This window comes from Triturus cristatus, chromosome 10 (assembly GCF_964204655.1).
Source record: "Triturus cristatus chromosome 10, aTriCri1.1, whole genome shotgun sequence".
Lineage (NCBI taxonomy): Eukaryota > Metazoa > Chordata > Amphibia > Caudata > Salamandridae > Triturus > Triturus cristatus.
The window spans coordinates 552,007,072-552,030,790 of NC_140593.1; the positions used below are offsets into that span (position 1 = coordinate 552,007,072).

General features: G+C 48.7%; 1 protein-coding gene across 2 annotated transcripts in view; it reads left to right on the forward strand.

The window, feature by feature from the left end:
• The window catches only part of WDR48 (WD repeat domain 48), a 589,407-nt gene that overhangs the window by 212,356 nt on the left and 353,332 nt on the right, over nt 1–23,719 (forward strand). For both annotated transcript variants that reach the window (XM_085632038.1, XM_085632039.1), the window contains exon 8: nt 6,452–6,676. In XM_085632038.1, coding sequence (XP_085488164.1) covers nt 6,452–6,676 — 225 coding nt within the window. The remainder of the gene's footprint in view (nt 1–6,451; nt 6,677–23,719) is intronic.

Below are 23,719 nucleotides of genomic sequence, written 5' to 3' on the forward strand. Positions count from 1 at the left end.
AGGTCATTGTGGGGGGGTGTGGTGGGCATACTTTGTTGTTGCTCACTTCTGGTCATGAGTCGTGTTGTTCCAGTCTTGCTGTCCTTTACAGTTGCAGCCTGTGGTTACAGATTGCCCTTCATTTGTCATGCCATTCATTTCCACTGCCGTTGCCGCTTCGCTTGGGTTGGACTTTTCTGTGGCGGGTGCTCTGTTTGCTCCCTTCAGTCCCTTCAAGTGTAGAGTGCTCTTTCGACATGGCGATGTTTCTCCTCATTCTCTGATTTCTTAAAATTTGTTGTTTCAAAGATTTTTGTTCTTTTTTGGCACACTGTTTCTATACTTTCACAGTTTTTTGTAGTGGCTCCGCATTGTGGCGTGGAAAAAGTCTCACAGTAGAAAACTGACGTCAGCACGCCAGGGGGGAACTTATATGGTTCCATTGACTTCACTTCCGTGGACGACGTCAGGAGACGCCGCCCCCCGCGTGCAGAGGTACTGCTGGTGAAAAATGTTTTCCTGATCCAGTCTGACGTCTGGGGGGATATTCTAAGTTAAGAAATCTGCAGATAGACTGTGTCTCCACCAGATACATCGTTACCAACGGTATGTAACTCGTTCGTTTGGACATCTTATAAGGACAGATGGCTCTCAACCTCAGGGATAGTTAATGTGGGTCGGTGTGTGTGTCCAGATGTCCAGCATAAGGAGCACTTAATCACTACGTGTGGTGTGCTTGTCGTGTTCTGATTGGCTGAGTGTTCCGATCTACATGTGGTAACTAGCTTTGTGGTATATTTGGGTAACGCTAGTCTTTGACCAAACATATTTTGTTGGTGCCAATTTCCTCAGACCGGTTTGTGAAGCTATCTGTCTGTAGGATCGATCAGGGTTTTCCTTAGCTGTGCGTTTGTCTTTGGACTAAGTGAGACCCACCTGTGACCTGTCATTCGATAGGCATGGGTGTGGGTAGCAGGACCTGCCTGACCACACATCTTACTCTGGCTTGATGGGGAGGTCACCTTGGGTGAATCCGTCAGCAATTATACAAGCTCATTGAAACGCCTGAAAATAATATGGCAGTCTCTTGCATCATTTGTATCCACATTCTCAACTTTGTGCATACAGATGTCCTAGCGTACCTAAATATTGTCTTTACTTATATTGGCATAGTTATGCGTGCCTAGATCATGGTCTATATCGACATCGTTTCTACTGGTAACAACATTGTCATTTGTGCATGCATTATGTCATGCATTGACATTGTTACTTCCGGTATCAACACTGTTGTGCGGGCAAAGGTTATGGCATACAGTGAATTTGCATTTATTGATATTGCCGATGTTGGGCCTGCACAGAACATGGTATTTATTGACATTGTATTTACCCATTCCAACGCTATATTGCAATTGGTATGGCATTGCAGCAGTGTTCGAGTTTAGAGTACCTACTTGCCCTGGTCTAGAGATCTTGTAGTCCATAAGAAATCCATAGAAGGCACTACTTTCTCGGTACAACCCACCAAGTACTGGAACTCATTACCTGCCAAGATTCGAAGTATTCAAGAGCATTTACATTGCAGACGAAATATGAAAACATTGGTATTTCCAAGAATGCATCATCCCACAACCCTGATATAGAACCCTGAATAATAATCACTCCATGCTCAATATACAGTCCACAGATCTGGAACAACCCAGCAAGCACACAACTTTCTATGTCCAGGTAAGTTATAAAGGAATGACCGGTCTACCCTGGCTATTATACAGTTAAATTCATATATAATTTCCCTGGCCTTCAATAATGCTAATGCAATAATAATCAGGAGGCAGAATGTAGTTCCAAACATAATACCGTTATACTTCTTACACTCCGATGAGACAGAACCCTACAGGACATCCTTCACCCAGTGCTATACCAAACTAAAGAAATTAGCCATTTTCACCAACTGAACAGGCATGGAATAACTGGAGAGAAGTTTCACATTCTGCTGACCAATGGAGGACTCTAATTTAACCAACCAATGCAAGCACAAAACAGCTTAGTACTATGACCATGTCTTGAAATCTCACCAAGACAATTGTATATGAAAGGATAGTAGCAAAGTCCATCCTAGCACATCTCCCCACCAACAGATCTCCCTTCAACCTGCACGCTCAATCTCTGAATGACCAACACAGTGCACTAACCAACTATAATGCACTAATATCATACGAAATACCATAATTGACCTGCAGAGCTGTTCAAAGCTGCCAGCCTACTGAAAACCACAAACTGCGCTCCTGTCTCACACGTCTTCATCCATCACACTGCTACGTGCTTCGTCCTATCATACAGTAACCACACCTAGGCTATTGCTCCGCTCGTGTTAGTCAGCAGGTGTTAGAAAATGCAGTAGAATGACCGTAAGAACCTGAAAACAGTGCCAGCATGCCCTGGGTATTGACTGTTAGCCAATGTCTCCAGCACATTGTATGTAGTACCAGTGGCCGTGTATGTGGGCATCTCACTCTCCTTCTGCTTTAGTATGTCCTTTTGTGGTAATTGCCACAGGATCCGTACCTGCTTCTTGACTATGTCAACTATGTTCCTACTCACCCCGGGAATCCTGCCTCCATGGTCTCCTCGCAGTGACTGCTATTTCCTTTAGGGTGATATTTACTTATGTGAATCAAACTATCGCTTTGAAGATTTATTTGGGTTCTTAAATCCAGTAGTTCTAAAATATGGCACTTCATCTCCAAATCAACTGCAGCACCCCCAGACCCTCCTACGTTGTCAACTTCATTGTAACCATTATTCATATCCTTCTAACCCCCAAAGAGTGATGAGATGCTTACTTTGGCTGGCAAAATAACACCGGCCCATGCTGAGTCGTCTGCCTTACACAACTTCTTCCAGCCCATGCACTGGATATTAAAAACCTGATAAATGCATTCCCACAATTAGCAAATGTCCAAAATCTTCTAAGGCCATTTTTGAAAAAAACTAATATGGGCCCAAGGTCTTGGCTAAACTTATCCTCATATTTAACCTTTCTTTTGTTAGCAAGGCCCTAGAAGGACAAGAACATGAAGATCTAATTGATCTGCTACACAACCACCAATTTAATTTTGATCTGACCTCTTTGAGACACTGAAAGAGCTATAGCAGGCGGTAGGAAGGAGCTCCTCTAACTAGATAAATATAAGAGCCTTCCAAAGCCTGACCTCTCTGCAAGTATTTGTGGCACAGTAGTATCCTAATCCAAACGTTAAATCACTTACTTGCCCAATACCCTGTTACATTCCCCTAAGTTCTGCCATTTCCTAACTGTTATTGCGTAGCTGGGTACGCACCTTGGCACAGCCCCTTGAACAAGGGGTGAATGTTTGCATTGTTCAGCATTCCGGTCATCATTTGTTCCTTTTACTTTTGCTGCCCGAAGTGGGAAGGGTATGCCCAGACATGGGTCCCGTGATTACTGTGCCACTGGATTCAAGCTAGCCTAGCTGATGATGGATGCTGCACCGAAACCGGTCCCAGGATTCTTTTTTCCAGTCCAGGGACGACATCGCTTGGCAGTTCGGGCTGGACTGTTCCCATTAGGAACAGGGTCAAGACTGATTTGCATATGGCTGGGATAAAACTGGGGTGGTGTGGTGAGCACAAGAATGATGGAATAAACACAGATCTTTGTGACTAGGGTGAATGTTTGCATTGTTCAGCATTCCGTCCACCATTTGTTCCTATTGCCCTTGAACGGATTGTGTAGATTTCCAAATGTATGCAGATAATTTCCAAATTTAGTTTTGACTGGTGAACAACCCCAAAAACACTTAAAATTTACCTCGCGTGTGTACCACCACTTCTCTTGGATCAAGGCGAACAACATGAACTGAATCAAGACTGAGAGCCTCATATTTGTGTAAAACAAGCCTGTTCCACTACCATTGCATTAACTGTTATATCTTTGAACCCTTTGCGTTCCACCACAATACAAGTCCAGAAGGTGAAGATGATTTTAGATTTTAAACTGTCATTTCTTTCACAAGTCAATAGTAAAAGAGATCAATCTCCAGCTTTCTCTACAAAATATTCAGTTTAGTCCATACTGACCTTTGGATGGAACTAACCGGCACCTCTGGTATATCCTGCTTAGGTTTCTGGAATATCATCTGTACTGATCTCACCAAATCATTCATTGCAAGACTACAAGGCTAAAAACAGGCAACTAATGTGTGCTAATCTGAGTAACAAGATCTGGTCAAGCTTGCTTTGAGAAGACTGCACTGACTACCATTCGAAGCCAGGGTCAAATGAATGGTTCCCTCCACCATCCGCAGTCTGTTGGTGGGGACACCACGTAGAAACCTCCATTTGCCAGCTGCTACCCTGTTCTTGCAATGGCAATTGAAGCGGATGAAACACAGAGGCAGATCACTGAAGTGCAAGGCCTGAGTCTGTGGATTGTGCATTTCAAGAAACTCTGAACAACTAAACGGTTGACTCATTTTCTAATTGGACCTTCTGAACTTTCAGGGCTGTGACCTAAGCGCATCATCCATGGGCACCTACCATATTAGAATGAACTCCTCCATTTACTTCTTCAATAAGACCTCAAAGCTACTTTTTCACTGCCATTTCCAGTTGTAAGTAATTGTATCCCTGATGTCTGTTAGTGACCGATTGGGGAGAGGATGTGGCCTATCGGCTTGGGCGGTCGATCTCCAACCGGGTTCGAGCCTTGGCAATGTCGCTCAACATCCTGTGATTCTGGGCAAATCACTTAATCTCCCTGTGCCTAACAAAAATTAATGTGTAGTTGTGTAACGCAACTGGTGCTCATGTAAAGCGCTCTGATACCTCCGAGTCAAGTTTGTTCTATATAAAACTCAAGGGTGGGGGGGGGGGGGAATTGCTCCGCTGTCACAATATTCTCGTCTCTGAAGCTGAGACTAATCTCAGACCTACACCTTAATTGCCATGAAATTTAAAATTATGTCTAAATTCATTATGGTTGATATGACACAGTTAAATCTGACCATATTCTTCATTCAGCCATGGCCAGATAGTCTGTAGAGATCTATATGCTACTTTAGTTGTTATCAACTCCCATATTTATGAAAGTCAATGTACATTAACTTCATTCCTAGGCTGATGTGTCATTTCATAAGGTTTCTGTACTGGTACTGTTTCTCCTGTTCAGTATTGTTTATCCTATGGAGTTTCTTGCTCTTATATAAAGTACTCCTCTACCCTGGATAGCGTGGTTTACTCTGTAGAAAATAAATACCCTATCTGATTGGATACTTCTTTCCTAATGTTTTTGTCAGACTAACCACCACTCGTTTCTTTTTGGCTCTCTGAAGTAAGTAAAACGTTACATGTAGAGCACTATAAAACAAATTGATACATTTAATTTCTCCTATATTGTTCATGGAGAACTCTACCCGACACTAAATGCTCCAGGAAGGGGGACTGTGGCGATGCAGAAATGTTGGTAGAGGGATTGGAAAAGATAACAACATTTTACTTGAATGTCCTGGTAAATGAGATAGAACTCTACAGATGTCTGAGGATTCAACATCATATGATTTGTTTTTGTTCATATGAGCCGCATAGGGCTGTGCTTTTAGGTTGCCTCATATGACGGGCCTCTAGGAGACATCATCCATAGATTTGTATAACATTTTCTATTATGTATTCTGAAATCTAAGAGTCAAGCCTTACTTCAGCAATGCACCAAGCCTTGGTTATACATTTCCATTGACCCTAAGACTTGCTTTCTATCGCTTTAGGCAAAAAACAAACTCTATTCCAGGCAGTGCCCACTTCTAGCTTGCAAACGCCTAACACTCTACACACCCCCATCCCAGCTTAATTTTCACCCATGCTCAACCTGTGTTATCCATTTGACTTGCGTCTGTCCTATGTAAACAGCCTTCTCTATCACTGTAAACACACTACCTGGTTCAAAAATACAGTATTGTGTAAACTTTATAAATACTCCAAATAAAAAAAAAGAGGTTTTGTCTTGACTGCAAAGTTTGTAAAACACCTTCTCATCCCTCACGTATTTCATTTGAGTACTTGTAAACATTCCTTCATTACAACCTCATTTCATATTGTATTCCGTTTGAGCTGTTCTATTTGAAACAGGAGACTGAGTTATGTTGGCAAATTTAAATTATGTAGATCTCTGGTAGGCAGGGTGGATATTTTTATTATCTCATTGCTTTTCTGTAGATTTTGGAATTCGACTTGCTCCAAATGATTTTCCTTTTTTTAACTTTACTATTTTTACATATCCCACTGCTTTTATTATTTACAGTTGTATTGAAATTATAAATTGGAATGATGCCACTTTGGGTCATGCTCTCTATTTTACTCCGTTTATGGGAGGAAATGCCGGAGTAATGTAGTTTAGAAGGTATATTTTTTGCAGAGCTCATTTTGGTAAAATAATAATTTAAAAAAATGTTTTGTTTAGTGTCTTTCAGGTAGCTCAGATGGAACAATTCGTCTATGGTCTCTTGGACAGCAGAGGTGCATAGCAACATATCGAGTTCACGATGAAGGTGTGTGGGCTTTGCAGGTCAATGAAGCATTCACCCATGTTTACTCAGGTGGCAGAGACCGAAAAATATACTGCACAGACTTGAGGAATCCTGACATCAGGGTACTGATATGTGATGAAAAAGCACCAGTTCTTAAGGTATTTCCACCCTTCTTTTTTCATGAGTCCGCATTGCATTTAGTATCATTTTACACAAATAGTTAACCGTGTGTATTTCGATCTCCCTAAGACACAAAGTTTGCAACTGCAAAATACCTTTTTAAAATTTATAAAACCCTTTTTCAGAGTCAGAAAAGTCATTCCGACCTGCAAAAGGGGGTTTCTGAACTTTTCCAAATCGCTAATAGGAGGTTATGCGAAAGAGGCGGTCATCTGCTCCCCAGTGTGCATGTTGCAACAGGTTGTATCGGTGGTTCCGACAGCGATTGCTGTTGCACACCACTGATCATTACTGACCCCTGAGTTACTGTGCTAACTGATTTGTTGAGAGGACGCTGTTGCTGGGAGAATCATGTCAGACTGCCTAGAGGAGCATGATGCGAACTAGGGGACCACTGCATACTAATCCACTTTTCCTGATGTCTTGCATGCACATCAATTTTACCTTTACACTTTTTTGTAAATTTAAAGCTGCACTTTTCCGTTTAGTACGTCAGACCCATGGCTCACAAGAAATGTGTACCAGTCTAACAACCAGTCATATCAGATGAATGATCGCTTTTATTTAAGCTGCTTTCTATGTTTTTTCAGCTGGTGGTCTTCGGCAATAGTATTTTCAGCATGTCGGTATATATCACAGTTTTATTCTTGGCACAGTGAGGACTATACCAATAAATATTTGGTAATAATTTTTGGGGTAAGAGGATTGTTAGATTGGGCAATTGCAATCTTCCCATAGAATCTGAAAGCTTTTGTAGACAAAGTTAAATCAATGGCCACAGATCCCCAGAAATGTAGCATAACCCTGAAGGCAATCTTTTTCAAGGCTGCTATGTTCCATAATTTGTGCCTCAAAATGTTTATAGTGGGCTGAAGCTCACTATAATTGTACCTCCTGTAATCATCCGTGTTGATGGGAAAAGAAGTATCAAGATGCCTTTTGAAACGCCCCAGTAAATTTTAAAGGTATCTGACTAACAACCTCTGTACACAACACAGTTACTTTCAAGCATACCTTTGGACATGCCTTAACAAGTGGGGAACGTATCACTCTCTTATAACGTCTGATCAATTATCTATTGGAAAGAAGGTGGTCCAGTACAGCTGGATAGGTGTTCCATACCATTTGAAACAGATGTCACACAAACTTTGTCTGTTTTGTATATAAACCAAGGACGTACCAGTCATCTTCCTGAAATCTGTTCAGTATTATTAACCCATAGATTTCTTTCATTTATTTATTTAATTTTTTGTTTTCAAAACCTTTATTGAGAATACTGAACATAAACCACCGCATGGTGCCTGCATCCCTGAGTGGGCCAGCGTCGCAAAAACAGTATGTTTCAAAGCAGTATAAGCGGGGGAGGGGCACACAGCAAGCCGCCTACAGCCACATCAGGCCGGCCGCGTTAAGTGGAGCATACTCAAGTAGGTTCGGCAGCAGGTCAAAGCTGTATGATTGGAAGTTGTTGTCAGAGGAACAACGGTTTCACTTATACACATTCATAGAAAAAAGACACCCGTGCATGTTGACGCCTTCTTACTAACTCGTTGTTAGCGGTATTCGCAATAGGCCTTCGCACGGTGGTAGTATTACACTGGCGAACGCCACATAGTGGTAGAGGAAGCGCCAGCCCAAAATGCTGCGGTCTTTGTATTGATTCTAGTGTTACCATCACACCGCTTTGTTTAGCTAGGTTCAAGGGTATTGCGCATGCTAGTAGATTATGGCATCGGCAAGGGCAGCGTCGTGCAGATATGACTCTTGCGCGGGCGTGTCAAAGCCATTGTGGCCACATGTCAGCAATCAAGTCTCCAGGGCGCTAGGCGGCGTATTACCACTGCCAAGCTCAATCCTCTGTAACCATTCTAGGTCTGCTCGTAGGCACTGCCAGTGAAACTATAGACCATGTATCAGAAAGCAAGAACCAATGAAGAAAAAAAAAGGGGGGGGGGGGGGGGAAGGGGCAGGGTCGTGGAGAGGGGGGGTATGGCTGGGGTGGGAGAGGTAGGACATTGCGTGTGTGGTATCGCACGCATGTGGGCTCCATGGGGCGCGGGGTATGAGCCATGGCGAAGACCTAGAGATACAGCGCAGGTTGGTTAATCAGTGGGATTCCAGAGACTATTTGGGTCGGGGTGTACAGCGTCGTCGATGAGGCATAGAACCCGCAATCTTGACGGTTGCAATCTAGCATGCTCTATTCGATCAAGGTGATCTACCAGGGGCTTCCACAGTTTTGTATATTGGGTGTCTCGGAGCTGCAGGCGCGCTGTGAGCAGTTCCATCGCCACTGTGTTCCACAGGCGGGTGAACCATACGTTTATTGAAGGCGTTTCTGCCTTTTTCCAGTAAAGAGCAATAATCTGTTTAGCAGCAACAAGCATATGGAGGCAGAGATGCCGATCGCGGCGAGTCATGGCTTGTAGGTTCACCGGCATGAGACCCAGGATGACCGGGAGTGGTTTGTCCAGCAGCGGGTCGCCTAGTACTGTCTTAATGTGGCTAAGGACTTCTTTCCAGTAAGTGCCCAAGAGTAGGCACGACCACCAAATGTGTATGAAATCTCCCAGGGTGGTAGTGCATCGCCAACATAGGGGCGATAAGTTAGGGAACATTTTATGTAGTCTATGGGGAGTGTAGTACCATTGTGTCATTACCTTGCAAGCAGATTTCTGCTGGGGGATACTGTGAAAGGTTTTCGGTATGTCGCACCAGAGGCGCTCCCACTGAGAGGGTGCAATGTCTGCATCAGGTAGTGATTGCCACTGCTGTTGGTAAAGGTGAAGGTTAGGGGGTTGCGAGTGCTGGAGAACCTGGTATATGCGGGATTTTAATCCCCTAGAGTTATCAAATGTGTGGGCCAGCTGTTCGAACGGGGTGAAAGGACGTGTAGCTGCTTGCGATAAAGCGGATGCCTGTATCCAGTGTCGGAGTTGTACGTATTGAAATCTCGCCTTCCTCCGTGAGCTGGAATTCCTTTTTGCATTGGTCGAAGGTTCTAATATTGCCCCCTATGAATAAATCTTGGATCGTTCTACAACTCTTTTCCGTCCATTCTGCGAAGTAGGGCGGGTGGAGAGCAGGAGGGAAGTGAGGGTTGCGGGCGATTGGAGTATGCGGAGACTGAAAGGAGGGGAGACCTCTGTGGGTGGCGAGTCTGTCCCAAATCTCGAGCACTGTCCTGGTAGGGACCACCATGTATGCACCTCCAGAGCGAACCTCTTGTGGAAGCCACGCGGGATCCCATATAGGGCGACAGGTGACCGCCCTGTCCATATGGAACCATACTTTTTCGCTTTCCCAGGCCGTCCACTCCGGTATAAGGCGGAAGTGTGAAGCCCAGTAGTATTCTAGCTGGTTTGGGCAGCCTAGTTCACATCTGTCTCGCGGGAGCATGAGACTTTTGCTAGAAAATCGCAGCTTCTTTCCTCCCCATATGAACGCGATGAGTTCGCGTTGAAGGCCCTGGATTTGATGTTCTGGGATTGGTGTGGGCAGGGTCTTAAAGAGGTAGAGTGTTTTCGGGAGAATTAACATTTTGACGGTATTGAGGCGCCCCAGCCATGAGTGGCAAGGACCTCCATGTGCGTAGGTCGGCTAATACTGCAGTTTTACATTATTGCCAATTTACTTGGGACCAGGTGGCCAGATCTGGGGTCAGATTGAGCCCCAAGTATCTAATGGTGCTGGTTGCCCATTTGTAAGGAACAAGAGCAGGTGGAGCCGTTATTTCGGCTGCCGGGATCGTGAGGTTGAGGGCCCATGATTTCGCGTGGTTGATTTTAAGCCCTGAAACTCGTTCGTAAGACTGGAGCAGGGTGTGCACCGCTGGCAGCGAGGAGCTTGGGTTGGACAACGTGAGAAGCAGATTGTCTGCGAATAGAGCTATCTTGTGATTTATGCCACCGAGGGTAAGACCGTGAATGTCGGGTGACTGGCAGATCATGATAGCAAGGGGCTCTACTACGAGGGCAAATAATAAGGGGGATATTGGGCACCCCTGCCTGGTGCCCCTGAGGCTGGAGATGGGGCGTGTGAGTTGACCATTGACTCGTACCGTAGCAAGCGGTGAGAGATAAGGGGCCATGATGCGCGCTATCTGAGGGCCTAATCCTATTTTCTGCAAGACAGCGCGGAGAAACACCCTGTCCACTCTATCAAATGCTTTCTCAGCGTCGAGGGAAAGTAGACAAGAGGGTATCATCCAGTGGCGCGACGCAGCGCACATTGCCCGCCCCTAGGTGCTGGTGGATAAAACCCACCTGGTCCGACTCGATGAGGCCAGGGAGGTGCGTGCGAAGACGTTTAGCTAGAATCTTGGTGTAGAGTTTGAGATCAGTATTTAATAGAGAGATGGGGCGAAAGGCGAAAGGAGGAGCAAAGCGTGTGGTCCTTTCCCCGCTTGGGGATTAGGGCAATTTCGGCCTTGGCCATGTCGGCAGAGGGCCCGATTGTGTCCGTAAAGGAGTTAAAAAGGCGCAGCATCTGTGATTGAAGTTGCGGCAGGAAGGCACGAAAGAATGAGACTGGGAGGCCATCAGGGCCTGGCGTTTTGCCGAGTGGAAGTTCCTTAAGGGCGTTGGTTAGTTCCTCGAGCGTGATGGGTTCTTCTAATAATTGGGAGTGGTATGAGCTAAGAGGGGTCCACTCGCAAGCACTTAAGGTAGCAGATACTTGATCTGGGTCAGGCGCATCACATGTGCAGAGGGACGCGTAGTAATTTTGAAATGCCTGAAACTTAGCGGCTTCTGTAATGGCCCAAGACCCGTCTCCAAACTTTAGTTTAGCTATGTGTGCTTTTGCAGCCCGCAGGCGGAGTCGGCGCGCCAAAACTGTACCCACCCTGTCTCCTCCCTCGTAATAGCGCTGCCGCAATGCCAGGAGGGCGTGCTCGGCTTTGTTCGTTATAGGAGCTCGGAGCTGACCCCTAAATATAGCCAAACGCCTCTTGTGTATCGCCAAGGGCCGCTCCTGGTCTAGTTTTTCAAGCGCCTTTATGTCGCGTATGAGGTTTTCTTCAAGCAAGCGGCCCGCCCGGACTATAGCGATGGATGAGAGGGTACTGCGGATCTTAGCCTTGACCGCGTCCCAGAGGACAGCGAGTGGGGTTTCTGGGAGATCGTTGGTCTCGAACTAGGATGCGATAGCAGTCTTGAGTTCCGCCGTGTCTATGAGGTCCCTAAGAATGTGGGGAGGAAACCTCCATCTGGTAGGTCGCCTGGGGCCAGCGAAGCGTTCATGGATAAGGAGCTCAACATTTGCATGGTCGGAGATTGAGATGTCGGACATAGAGGCTGGGAGGATGTCCTTAACCAGGGAGTGCGAGACAAAAAGATAATCGATGCGTGAATAGGAGCGATGGACATGTGAGTAGTAGGAATAGTCATGAATCTCGGGTGAGATGTCAAATGTCCAAGTGTCCACAAGACCTAGTGGTCGCCAAATGTCCACAAGACCTAGTGTTGTGATGTGTCTTTGTTGCCGTCGACATGGCACCCACCCCATTGAATGAGCCCCCGCTGCGGTCAAGTTCCGCATCCCATGCTAGATTAAAATCTCCCCCCAGTATGAGGTCTGAGTTTACTTGTGTGAATTGCTCGCGCAGTAGCCCCCGCAGGAAGGAGTCTTGGCCCGTGTCTGGCGCGTAGGTGTTGCATATAGGGTAAGGGTGCGGTGTCCCATCTTGACCACCACCTTAAGAAATCTGCAATCTGCGCTACGGATCACTCCAGGGTCCCCCTGCAGGATACCCGCCTGACAGAGGATAGCTACACCCGCTGTCCTAGTGGGTGCTGAGCTCCAGAATTGAAGAGGGAATCGTGGGTGAGTCATGCGGGATATGTCAGCTCTGAGGAGGTAGGTCTCCTGCAAGTAGACCATGTCTGGGTTTCATAACAGGATATCTCCAAATCTGGCGCCGCTTGTTGGGAGAGTTGAGGCCCTTCACGTTGAGGGATAACCGCTTCAGGCAGGGTACAGAGGTCATAGTCGTGGAATGACGGGGGCAAGCGCTGTCTCAAGCCGTAGGCTCAGGGAGTTCTGGGAGGCAAGCTGGCCGAGACCCAATGAGGAGTAGGAGGGCCTCGAGGTTGTGGTAGTAACTACGGGGTAACGGAGTGGGAACCTGCACATTAGCCCATAAGGATCTCTCTCTGCATCGGAGGAGCCCCCCCCCCCCCCGCCGGGGACAGAGATAGGAGAAGGTAGAGGGCAGGGGTGAGCAATAAAAAACAAATATTGTAACCGCCAACAGAACCTATTCCAGTCTAGGGAGAAGCCGAGCACAGTGGTACAGGCTGTCCCGGAGATGTCACTCTCCAAGAAATAGGAGTGGGGGCTGGTCATCTTCGTTGTAGATCTGGGTGATGTTGTTCCCTCGGGAGTATGGTCCGGGCCGCCGTCTTAGCATAAAACAAGTCCAAATACGCCCGGCAACTTATCGTCTGGAATCTACACCTCCTCGAGGATCCCGGGGGTAGTGCAATTCCCAGCGGCTCCAGGGGTTTTCGGAGGAGTCGGGGCGGGGGACTCAGCAGTATTATGCTGTGGTGGTGTCCGCCCTAATGTATGAAGATAGGCGAGGCAAAGTCGTGCTTCCCCCAATCCAGTATCCAGGTATCAGAATGGCAGCAGAGCAGCGCCAATGCTTGTGGTCCCAGGAAGTGCACAGAAACGCTCACAGTGGCGAGGGGGCAACTTGGAGTTCACCCCCCGGCAGTACCCAAAGCCAAGAGGTCCACTTTCAAAGCTCAGGGCAGCCTCGTTTATCTCTCGTTGCTTCCTCTAGTAGGCCCCAGCGTCTCGTGGCTCAGTTGTACCCTGCCCCCTCGCAGGGCTGGGCAGACATCGCTGGGGCACACTGGGGGGCCTACTGTCTTTGCCACCCACTCGGCAGCCGCAACCACTGGCGCCACTCCTCCGTGTTAGCCCACTCGTCTGCGCCAAGCCGCATACCAAGGGCTCATTGGGGAGAAGGGCAGTGGTGTAGAGGGCCCCAGTAGAGTTGCTGCAGGGCGGCAGCGTCTGCGTTCGGCAGGTGAGTTAGGCCCAGGCCCGGCGCAGCACCTCAACCTGTGGGGGCTTAGGGGGTCGCTTACGGCAGTGCAGGCTCCTAAAGAGGTTGCAGGCTAGTGGCGGTTGGTGGTGGCGGCACAGGCCTTCAGGACACTCTTTGCACCTCCTTGTCAACTGGCCCCCCCCCCCCCAGCCTCCGCACGGCCACAGGCGCGTGGAGGGCCCCGGAAGGGTTGCAGGGAGGCGGCAGTGTTAGCGTGTAATGGGGGGAGTCTGGGCCCAGGCCCGGCACTACACTTTGTCCCGGGGGGGCGCAGGGGTTCTCTGCCAGCAGTACAGGGCTCAAGAATAGCAGCAGGCTGGTGGGGGCCCAGGTCTTCAGGACCCCCTCAGGTCCTCAGTGTCAAACATCAGGGTTCCTGCTCTGATGTTTGCAGACAATACACTCCTCCTCTCATAATCCCCTATGAGACTGCAAGAAATCCTTGATAGGTTTGACAGTTTTTGTAGGGCACGGGGCCTCGTTATTAACTTAGCAAAAACTATGTATATGGTCTTTTAATCCTTGCCATTTCACCTGCCCAAATCATACACTGAGAAGGAACCTCCTGGAGCGAGTTCCCACCTTTGAATATTTGGGTGTTATTTTGATCGAGCACTTTAATAGGCAGACCCACGTTGCAATGTGTAGACTTAAACTAGATCAAACTACTGGGGGTTATTCAAGACATTTAAGGCTTCCCAATATTGCCTTATTTCGCTTGCCTTACATTTCTACAAATACCAGGCGTTAGGATCAGCTTTGTGTGGAATTGAACTCTAGGGGCACAGGTAAGTATCCTCACTAGCTGCTGCAGAGAATTGCTTTGTGGCAACTGTTTGGCGTGCCAGAAAGTACAACATTGCTCCCCTTGCAGATGGATTTGGGACTCAAAAATATATTTGACCTAGCAGGTTTACTGCTTCTCTTGTTTTGGAGGAGGATTTGAGCAACCCCGCAATTGAGTCTTTACTGATAGGGACTTGCAGAAGTTTTGCATCTGCCAGGAGCGGGTCACCTTCACTGGGTCAAGCATGTGAGATTAACACTGGTGAATATTGATCTTGAGCAACTGTGAGTTGTCCCAGAAGAGGCATGCGTGATTCCCAAGGGCCAAGTAAAGAGGGCTTACTGGTCATACCAAATGAGCCTACTTTAAAGTCGGCCCAACCTGGGCTCCATGATGCTGGCCTTTCTCATGTGGAAAGATGTCTTTGTGTTGGAGCGGTTCCTGGACGAAATAGAGCCCAGCAATGCAAGAAAGCTCTTCCTACAATTTAAATATGGAACTCTTCCTCTTGCCTCGTTCACAGCCAGGTAGGGTCGACCAGTTAACCCAATACCCAGCTATTGCCCATTTTGTACTTCATAGTCTGAAACGATAGAACATAGGTTGTTTTTTTTGCCCTACCTATCAAAGCATTAGAATCAAATGGGTTGTTCCACTATGTCGCAAACTTGTGGTAAGAGAATTTAAATAAGCATTTTTTAGAATTCTACTGACTGATCTCAGGCAAGTTGTGTTTTTTGCAGTCTCGATGTTTCTGATGGCCATGTGGCAGGTTAAGCAAAGAGCACTTGAATACAGTGCTTCAGTGTACTTCATCTGGTAGAGATTCAGTCGATCATAATTGGCATTAATTATTGTATCTGGTAGAGATTTCTAGCTGCAGAATTCCCAGACATCTGGCTGGATCCGGAAACTTTTGCTGAGCAATACCCCTTGCACGCGATGTCGGGTGGCTCCATTCGGCTGTGCTTGGTGTCTGTTATGATGTTGCGGTGCCTACATAGGCGCCATCCATGCGTGCGGACATCAGTTCTTTTCTTTCTGTGCCAGTAAAGCGCCGTATCCGGGAAGAACTACTCCTCAGCCGCTTTTTGACAGGCTTTTTTCTCGACTTTTGTCGACATTGTTTGAGTAGCCACTTCGTGTGTGAGGGATGTCTGGTAGGAAGACGGGTTTTAAACCATGTGGGACTTGTTCACGCATGATGTTAGTCATCTCCCACCTTCAGACTACGGCGGACCGCCTTCATTCGCTGGGGTTGTCTATAAACGTGCCAAAGTCACACCTGACTCCTTCTCAGATACTCCCTTTCATCTGAGCTGTTCTGGACACACTGCAATTTTGGATTTGTCCTCCCGAGCAGCGAGTCCAGGATATTCAGGTTATGATTCCGTTGTTTCAGCCTCGGTCCTGGATTTTGGTGAGGTTGACTCTGAGGCTGTTGGTTCTCATGGCCTCCTGCATCCTGTTGGTAAGAAACGCAAGATGGCGTATTTGGGCTCTGCAGTGGGACTTGAAGTTCCAATGGGCACAGCATTGGGGAAATCTCACCCACGTGGTTCAGATCTCGGAAGGAACTGCAAAGGAACTGCAAAGGATCTGCAGTGGTGGTTAACGAACTGCGATTGGGTTAACGGCAGACCTCTCTCCCTTCCCCCTACCAGATTTCACAGTTGTGACGGATGCGTCACTTCTGGGATGGGGCGGCCACATGGGAGAGGTGGAGATCAGGGATCACTGGTCTCCGTTGGAGACGGGGCTCTATATAAACTTGTTGAGGCTCCGAGCGGTTCCGTTGGCATTGAAAGCATTTCTTCCCTCTGTCAAGGGGAAGTTGGTGCAGGAGTTCAGACAACACCACCACCATGTGGTACAGCAACAAGCAAGGTGGGGTGTGGTTTTGGATCCTTTGTCGAGGGACCCTGCGTCTCTGGGCGTGGCTGGAATAGTAGGGCATAACCCTGGTTATTCAAAACCTGGCAGTTTCTCTGAACACCAGGGCGGATGATCTCCGCCATCGATGCCTTCAGGATCACGAATGGCGTCTCCAGTCGGAGGTAGCGCAAGGTCACCTGCGAAGAGAATGTGCAATGTCAGCTGTACTGCATGCTGGAGTTTCCAAGGCGGCGATCGCTCGGCGAGTGGAGTGAAGCTCAGGCCTGTTGTACACCTTTCCGCCCATACCACTCTTACCCAGGGTTCTGAAGACGATCAGGAGCGACCGGGCCCAAGTTCTCCTTGTGTCGCCGGACTGGGCAAGGAGAGTCTGGTATCCAGAGCTGCTGAGCATGTTTGTCGTTCCTCCGATTAGGCTGCCCCTTCGGGATGATCTTCAGTCGCAGCAGCAGGCGAGGGTTCTCTGCCCGAACCTGTAAACTCTGCGCCTTCATGCGTGGAGATTGAGCGGTGGCAGTTGATGGCTTTTGAACTTCCTCTCGAAGTCTGTAATGTTATTCTGGTGGCCAGGCGGTCCTCCACTGTCTGTATACGCCTGCCGTTGGCACACATTTGTATTATACTGTACAGAAAGATCTATTGACCCTCATTCTGCTCCTCTTTCTACTGTCCTTTTGTTCATTCTTACCCTTGCCCAGCTGTGCTCTGCTTTGGGAACTCTCAAGGGTTACCTTTCTGCTCTGTCTGCTTTTTTGCGGCTGCCAGACCAGCCCTTTCTTTAATTCTCCTATTGTAAATAGATATCTGATAGAGACATCTAGCCGCAGATTCCTTAACTTAGAATATTCCCAGGTGTCAGACTGGATCCAAAAATATTTTGCAGCAGCACCTCTGCGCGCCGGCACCGCATGGCTCTGCCCTGACGTCGTCCGTGGACATGACGTTTAGCAAAGCCATATAAGTCCCTCCCAGCGCGCTGGCATCAGTTTCCTATTTTTCTGTGTCCCAACGCGGATCCAGGAGTAAGTGGTTCCTCTGGCCTGTTACTCAGGCCTACTGGACGCCTTCAGGCGTCCGGGAACAGTGTGTGATGCCTTTGGGCGTGTGAGACGTGCGTGCAGCAGATGTCGGCGACCGATCCGCACGCGATCTGCATGTGGTGCTTAGGGGCGCACCATGACTCCGAAGAGTGCGACGCATGCCAGCGGATGAGGCCGAAGTCCCCGTGGGAGCGCCGGACGAAGCTGTTGGGCGCCCGGATGTCCCGCTCCGCGCCTTCGCCCCATCTCCATCTTTGGCTGGGGCTTCTGTTTGAGTCCGGTCACGGAGTCGTTCTCGCGGACGTCGTTCCCCCTCACGTAGGTAAGCGGAAATGCAAGTCACGGAGGTCATCTGCCTCACTTCAACGTTACAGCGGAGCTCACGGCTCCCGATCCTTGCCTGACGCGGGCCCCCAGGAGTTGACCCCCTTGTACCCACCCTTTCCGGGTGTTGGGGCGACACAGGCCCAGATTGAAGCCTATTTCAAGGCTTTGCACCCCATCCTTGGGTCACCTCCTCTCCCTGGTGCGCCTTCCGGTCTCACAGTGGAGGTAGGGACTCAGGTGGAACTTCGCTGGCGGGTTTGCCCTCGGTGCCGGCCAAATCCCTCGACTCCGGTTTCGGAGTCGGTGCGACGTTGGGTCACGGCCCGGGGGGGCATCCCAGTCAGAACACACAGGAGTGTCACCATGCCCTTTGGCTCCGCTGCCCCTTGGCCAGTGGCCCCCTGCTTATCTGACTGTGGCGTCTCTTTCCCAGTGGACGAGTCAGCCTCCAACCGTCCCCTACAGATGATCTGTTATCTCCTCCTAGAATGGCTACAGAGGCTAGTCCTGCCTTTGCGAGGGCTGTTCGCGGGGCTGCAACTCTTTTACACTTGCAGCCCCCCTCGATCTCCTTGTCTTCAGATCCATTATTGGATCTCCTCAACCAGGGTGCGGTGGAGGGGGGAGCCCTTGCTGCCTTTTGGCGGGTCGTTATTTGACACCCTTCTTGGCATGTGGGCACAGCCGTCCTCCGGTGACCCTGTGGATCGGGCCATTGCACATCGGTATCGTCCAGCTCCAGATGACCCTGTCTGCTTGTCCCTTCATCCTAGGGCTCAGGGCCAGGTTGTCCAGGTGGCTTTCGCCACGCTGCCTTTCTCTCCTCTCATGTTACTGCCTCCCACTAGGGAGTCTCGTTGGTTGGAGACCTGTGCCCGCAACATTTTTGCGTCCACTAGTTCGGGCATCCGTGCTTTGAACACCACTTGCGTGTTTGCACGGGCTACTTTTGCCCTTTGGGACTCGGTCGAGGGTCTTCTTCCCTCTCTTCCAGATGGTCCTCGTACTGACCTGGCTCATCTCCTTCATCATGGCCGGGACATGCCACAATTTACCATTAGATCGGCCATGGACACTACTGACTCTGTGGGTCGGGCAATGACCAGGTTCGTTGCTTTGCGTCACCATGCCTAGCTGCGCGATGGTGGTTTCCCTGAAAATATTCGGGATAATCTACGGGATTTGCCGTTTGAAGGCATATCCCTTTTTGACAGTCATGCAGACTCAGCAGTCAACCGCCTCCTGCCTAGCCTGCTGTAAATTTGGTGTTTTTGAGATTCTTTTGCGGCCTTTTACTTCCATGTGCAGTGTCATTCTATGCCCTGAGTTCATGCTGTAATACCCAGGTGGCCTGGGCGGCTTTTGGCTGTTTTTGCTTCCCTTTAGTGCAGCTGATCGGCTGCTTCTGTTTCTGTTGCTCCTCTGTCTATGAGCCCCTGCTCAAGAGGTGCCCCTAGCTGGGGTTGAGGCTTACCCTATGTGGGGTATTTGTTGGTTACTGTGTAGCTGCCTCCCTTACACTTAAGGTTTGGTAGGCTCCTGTGGAGTCTTTTTTTTTTGGAAGGCGTTGCCCTGCGGACGTAACTGTGGTCTTTTTCTGCTGTTGTGGACCTTCCATTTTTTTCTTTTTTGCGGCCCACCGGTTGGCATCGCTATATCGCCTATCCGTTGGCGTCTACAGTTCGTCCGTGGCACTCCTTTATAATTGTAGATGCTCACTATCTCTGGGCTTCTACCTCGTGTGTCTCTTCCAGGAGGGTCCTTTCAGCTTCCCCTCCTTGACTGCGTTGGCTGTCTTTATCGCCCGCCACTGGCACTAGCACCACCTTGTTCAGTTCCATTTCTGCATGGTTCTGCTGCTGCGGATATCCTACCTGTGGACTGCCTTGGTCGGTGCCCTGTCGCTGTCCCACGACGCGCAGGGCTGGAACTGCACACTTCCCCTATGTTCTATGCGTGTCCAGTGGTAATTCCCTAGTGTGTTCACTGTTGCAGAGGCCTGACGCTTTCCTTACGCTTCTGCGATGCCTGGTTCTCCCCTCCTCTATCCGTTGTGGGTAGTGCTTTTTCGTACTTTGTTCTTGCATGGTGGCATCTTAGCCACTTGTGCCGCTAATGTACATAGCCTTGTGCCCTGCCTTCCTGGGTCCTTCCCCAGAACGGGTTTTTCCTCTTCTCCTGCTGCCTTCCGTGCGTGAATTTTGGCTTACTTCTACTTCGGGCTGCTGCTCTCTGTAGAGGAGCTATCCTTCGGACATTCACTGTCTTCTGTTATCTTGTATGTACATCTCTATACAATTCATGATATTCTATGTACATCTCGTAATTATTTCTTGTACTGTTCAGCCTTCCAGTCTGTCTCACGGGGGACCATGGCTCCTCCCTGCCGGGTGGCTGGTGTCACTTGTAGCTCTGGCCTTTTATCTCGCCGGTTCTGCTACAACATGGCTATTGATACCTATGGTGCACTCTTGTTTCTTGTCTGCCACTCATCCTCATGGCTGAGTCTTTTCTGGCCGTTTGTTTTGTCTGGCGTCTACACACAGCCAGGAGTCACGCATGCTAGGTCATTGCTGTGGTGTCCGTGGACTTGCCCTACATTTCTCGAAAGTGCAATCCTTCTGTGTGTGTGTTCGCTTAGCGGTTCCCTTTCACAGGTTACGTACCTGGTAGGGCATCTCTTGCGTCTGGACTATTCTCTCGGCACTCCCTTGTGCCTTTCCTTTTACATGGTGTGGTTTTGGTGGTACACACGGTCTACCCTGTGTACTTCTGCCTCCTGCATTTTTTGTAGCATAATTGGATGTTTTTGATGTCCGCCCTTTCAAATCTCGTTGGGAAGGGGTGATTGCGCTCTATCGCGTCTGGTGCCTCTAGTGATACTGGTTCTTCCTGGGCGTGGTCCGTATCCTGCCGCTGCTGTCCCCGGTGTCCTCGTTGGTGCGCTTACACAGTGCTTCTTCCACTGTTATGCATGTTCGACCTCTATGCTTGGACTCGGTCATATAGTCTTGTTCTCTCTCTAGGCCCTTCTCTTTTGCGGACCCGTCGGGTCCTAACGATCCCTCGGTTCCTGTACTCACTTCCTTTGCTTGACTGGAGTTTTGGACTCTCTTGTTCTGCACTGCCCTTCTGGTTCTGTGCTCCCTGTGTACACTGATGGGCTTTCATGCCGTCCCTCAGCGGCTTGTGATCCTTTTGCCTCCCATTGTTTGTCGCTCTTTGCAGAGCTCCTGGTCTGGGATTGCCCACTGTGGCATTGCTGCCCCCACTGTGTTTAGTCCACGGGTTGATGACTGGGTTCCTTTGGAACTTGGTGGCGTTCAGTCGCAGACCTGCCTACTCAGGGGTATGGCTTTGGTATCTATTCTAAGTTAAGGAATCTGCGGCTAGATGTCTCGATCAGATGTACGAGTTACTTACCTTCGGTAACTATGTATCTGGTAGAGACAGTCTAGCTGCAGATTCCTTAACACCCGCCCATCCTCCCCGTTCTGCGAGGATCTTCTCAGGTTGGGTTTTATGCTCTCACCTCCCTCTGGGTGACTTATTTCATCCTCCATCCAAGGGAGGATGGTTCTTTCTGTTTTTCCTTGTACGGCTCCTCACATTCTCGTAATAGGGCAGAGGGTTCATGTCTCCTCCTTCATTCCTACACCCTGGTTCTTCCAGTGTGGGGCCTTCTAATGTTGTTAGTCCCTCCCTCCCACCTGCTCCATTGTTTTGGGGTCTCTTGTCTTTGACTCTACTACAGTCAATTGGTTTGGGGTCTCTTTGACTGGGCCTCAGTCCAATAGTTCTCTTGTAGAGGATATGGCATGCCTCGTGTTGCCGACCCTTGGTGGATCGTCCTTCATTATATGGTTCAGATCTTGTTGCCTGTTCCGGTTAGATATTGTGATTGCAGGCTTTCTGTCGTCTGCCTTGGCATTCTTTTCATGTATCGTTTGGCCCTGGGGGCGGGGGCATTGCCTTAGCTCTTGCGGGGCTGCTTCTCAGAGTGCTGCTCGCCTTTCTCTTCAATTGCTTTGTGTACAGTGCTTGTCACTGTCCCTTATGGTGATGTTTCTCACCATTCGATTCTTTTTGTTTCACTGACCTTCCTCATGTTTTTACACACTGTTCCCATACTCTGTTTTTCGTGGTGGCTCCACGTTGTGGCGCGGAAAAGTTTCTCTGAATAAAACTGACGTCAGCGTGCCGCGAGGGACTTGCATGGCTTCGCTGACGTCATGTCCGCGGACGTCGCGAGGGCGGAGCCATGCGCTGACGTCCCTGGCGCGCAGAGGTGCTGCTGCAAAAAAATTCCGGATCCAATCTGATGCCTGGGGATATTCCAAGTTAAGGAATCTGCAGCTAGACTCGTACTTCTGAAATGATTGGTTCATTTATTTCCATCTATACCCTTTTGTTATGCCACAATGGGACCTTAATTTGGTCCTCACTTACCTGATTGTGCTCCTTTAGAGCCTTTACACAATTGTCCCCTCCGGCTGTTGACCATCAAAACAGCCTTCTTATTGGCGATTACATCGGCCCGGAGGGTGTGTGAATTGCAGGCAGTATCCAGCTCGCCTCCTTATATTATGTCCTTTCCGGACATGGTGGGGCTTAGCACCCGAGCATCTTTCTTACCTAAGGGTGTGACCATGTTCCATCTGGGTCAGTCCATTACTCCGCCCACCTTCTTTGCTCCTCCACATCCCTCTAAGGAGGAGGAGCGTCTCCACTGACTGGACCCCAAAAAAGCGTTGTCGTTCCACCTTGACTGCACAAAAGAGTTCCGGGTGGATGACCAACTCTTTGTGGGGTATGTGGGAGCAAAGAGGGAAAGGCAGTGCAGAAAAAACCCATCTCTCGCTGGGTTGTTCTTTGCATTTCAAATCTGTTGTGCCTTGGTGAAAAAACAGCCCCCTCGGGGATTGAGGGCCCATTCCACCAGGGGAAAAGGTTGCGACTATGGCCTTGGCAGGGGGTGTCCCAGTTCAAGACCTCTGTCAGGCAGCGACGTGGGCCTCACTGCACACGTTTGCAGAACATTATTTCCTTGATGGTCAAGTGCGCAGGGAGGGGTACTTTGCTCGCTTAGTCCTGCAAGACTTTTTAATCTAGCTCATGAGTCCGCAACCCACTGCCGGGATGGTATGGCTCGAGGATCTGATTCAAAGGTAAGGATTCTGCAGCTAGAAGTCTATCAGATGAACAAGTTACTTACCTTCGGTAATGCATTATCTGGTAGAGACTCTTTCTAGCTGCAGATTCCTTACAGCCCCACCCATGCCTCCCCGCTTTGCCGACTGATGTTGTAGGTCTAGGGTTTCTCCCCTTTCAGGGCCCTAGTTTTCCACATGTTTTCATCAGTCAGTTCGTGGCTCTGAGCTTCTGGAGTGGAAAAAAACGAAAAGTACGGACATCCGCGCACCTGGGTGGTGCCTATGTAGGCACTGCGATGTCATAACCGACGCCATCAACGTCACACAGCCGTATGGAGCCACCGATGTCGCGCACAAGGGGTATTGCTCAGCAAAAGTTTCCGGATCCAGTCTGACGCCTGGGAAATTCAAAGGTAAGGAATCTGCAGCTAGATAGTCTTTACCAGATAATGCGTTACAGAAGGTGAGTAACTTGTTCTGTTATCGTATTGTAAATTTTGTTTTGGTATGGTTTTTAAGCTTTCATTTTCATACAATAGGTGTCATTTTCAGTCTTCTGGTTTTAACTTGTGCATGCTCATGCTTATATTTTATCATCTTTGATGGTGAAATTCGCCGAATAAAAATGTATTGATTGATTTAGTATTACAGTATTCTCTCTGTGTGCACACACCCTGATCTTTCATACCCTATTGATGCCGGTTGTCTGCTAAGCCCCTATTTGTATAACTCTTCATTTGGAGACAATTTTTTGAATT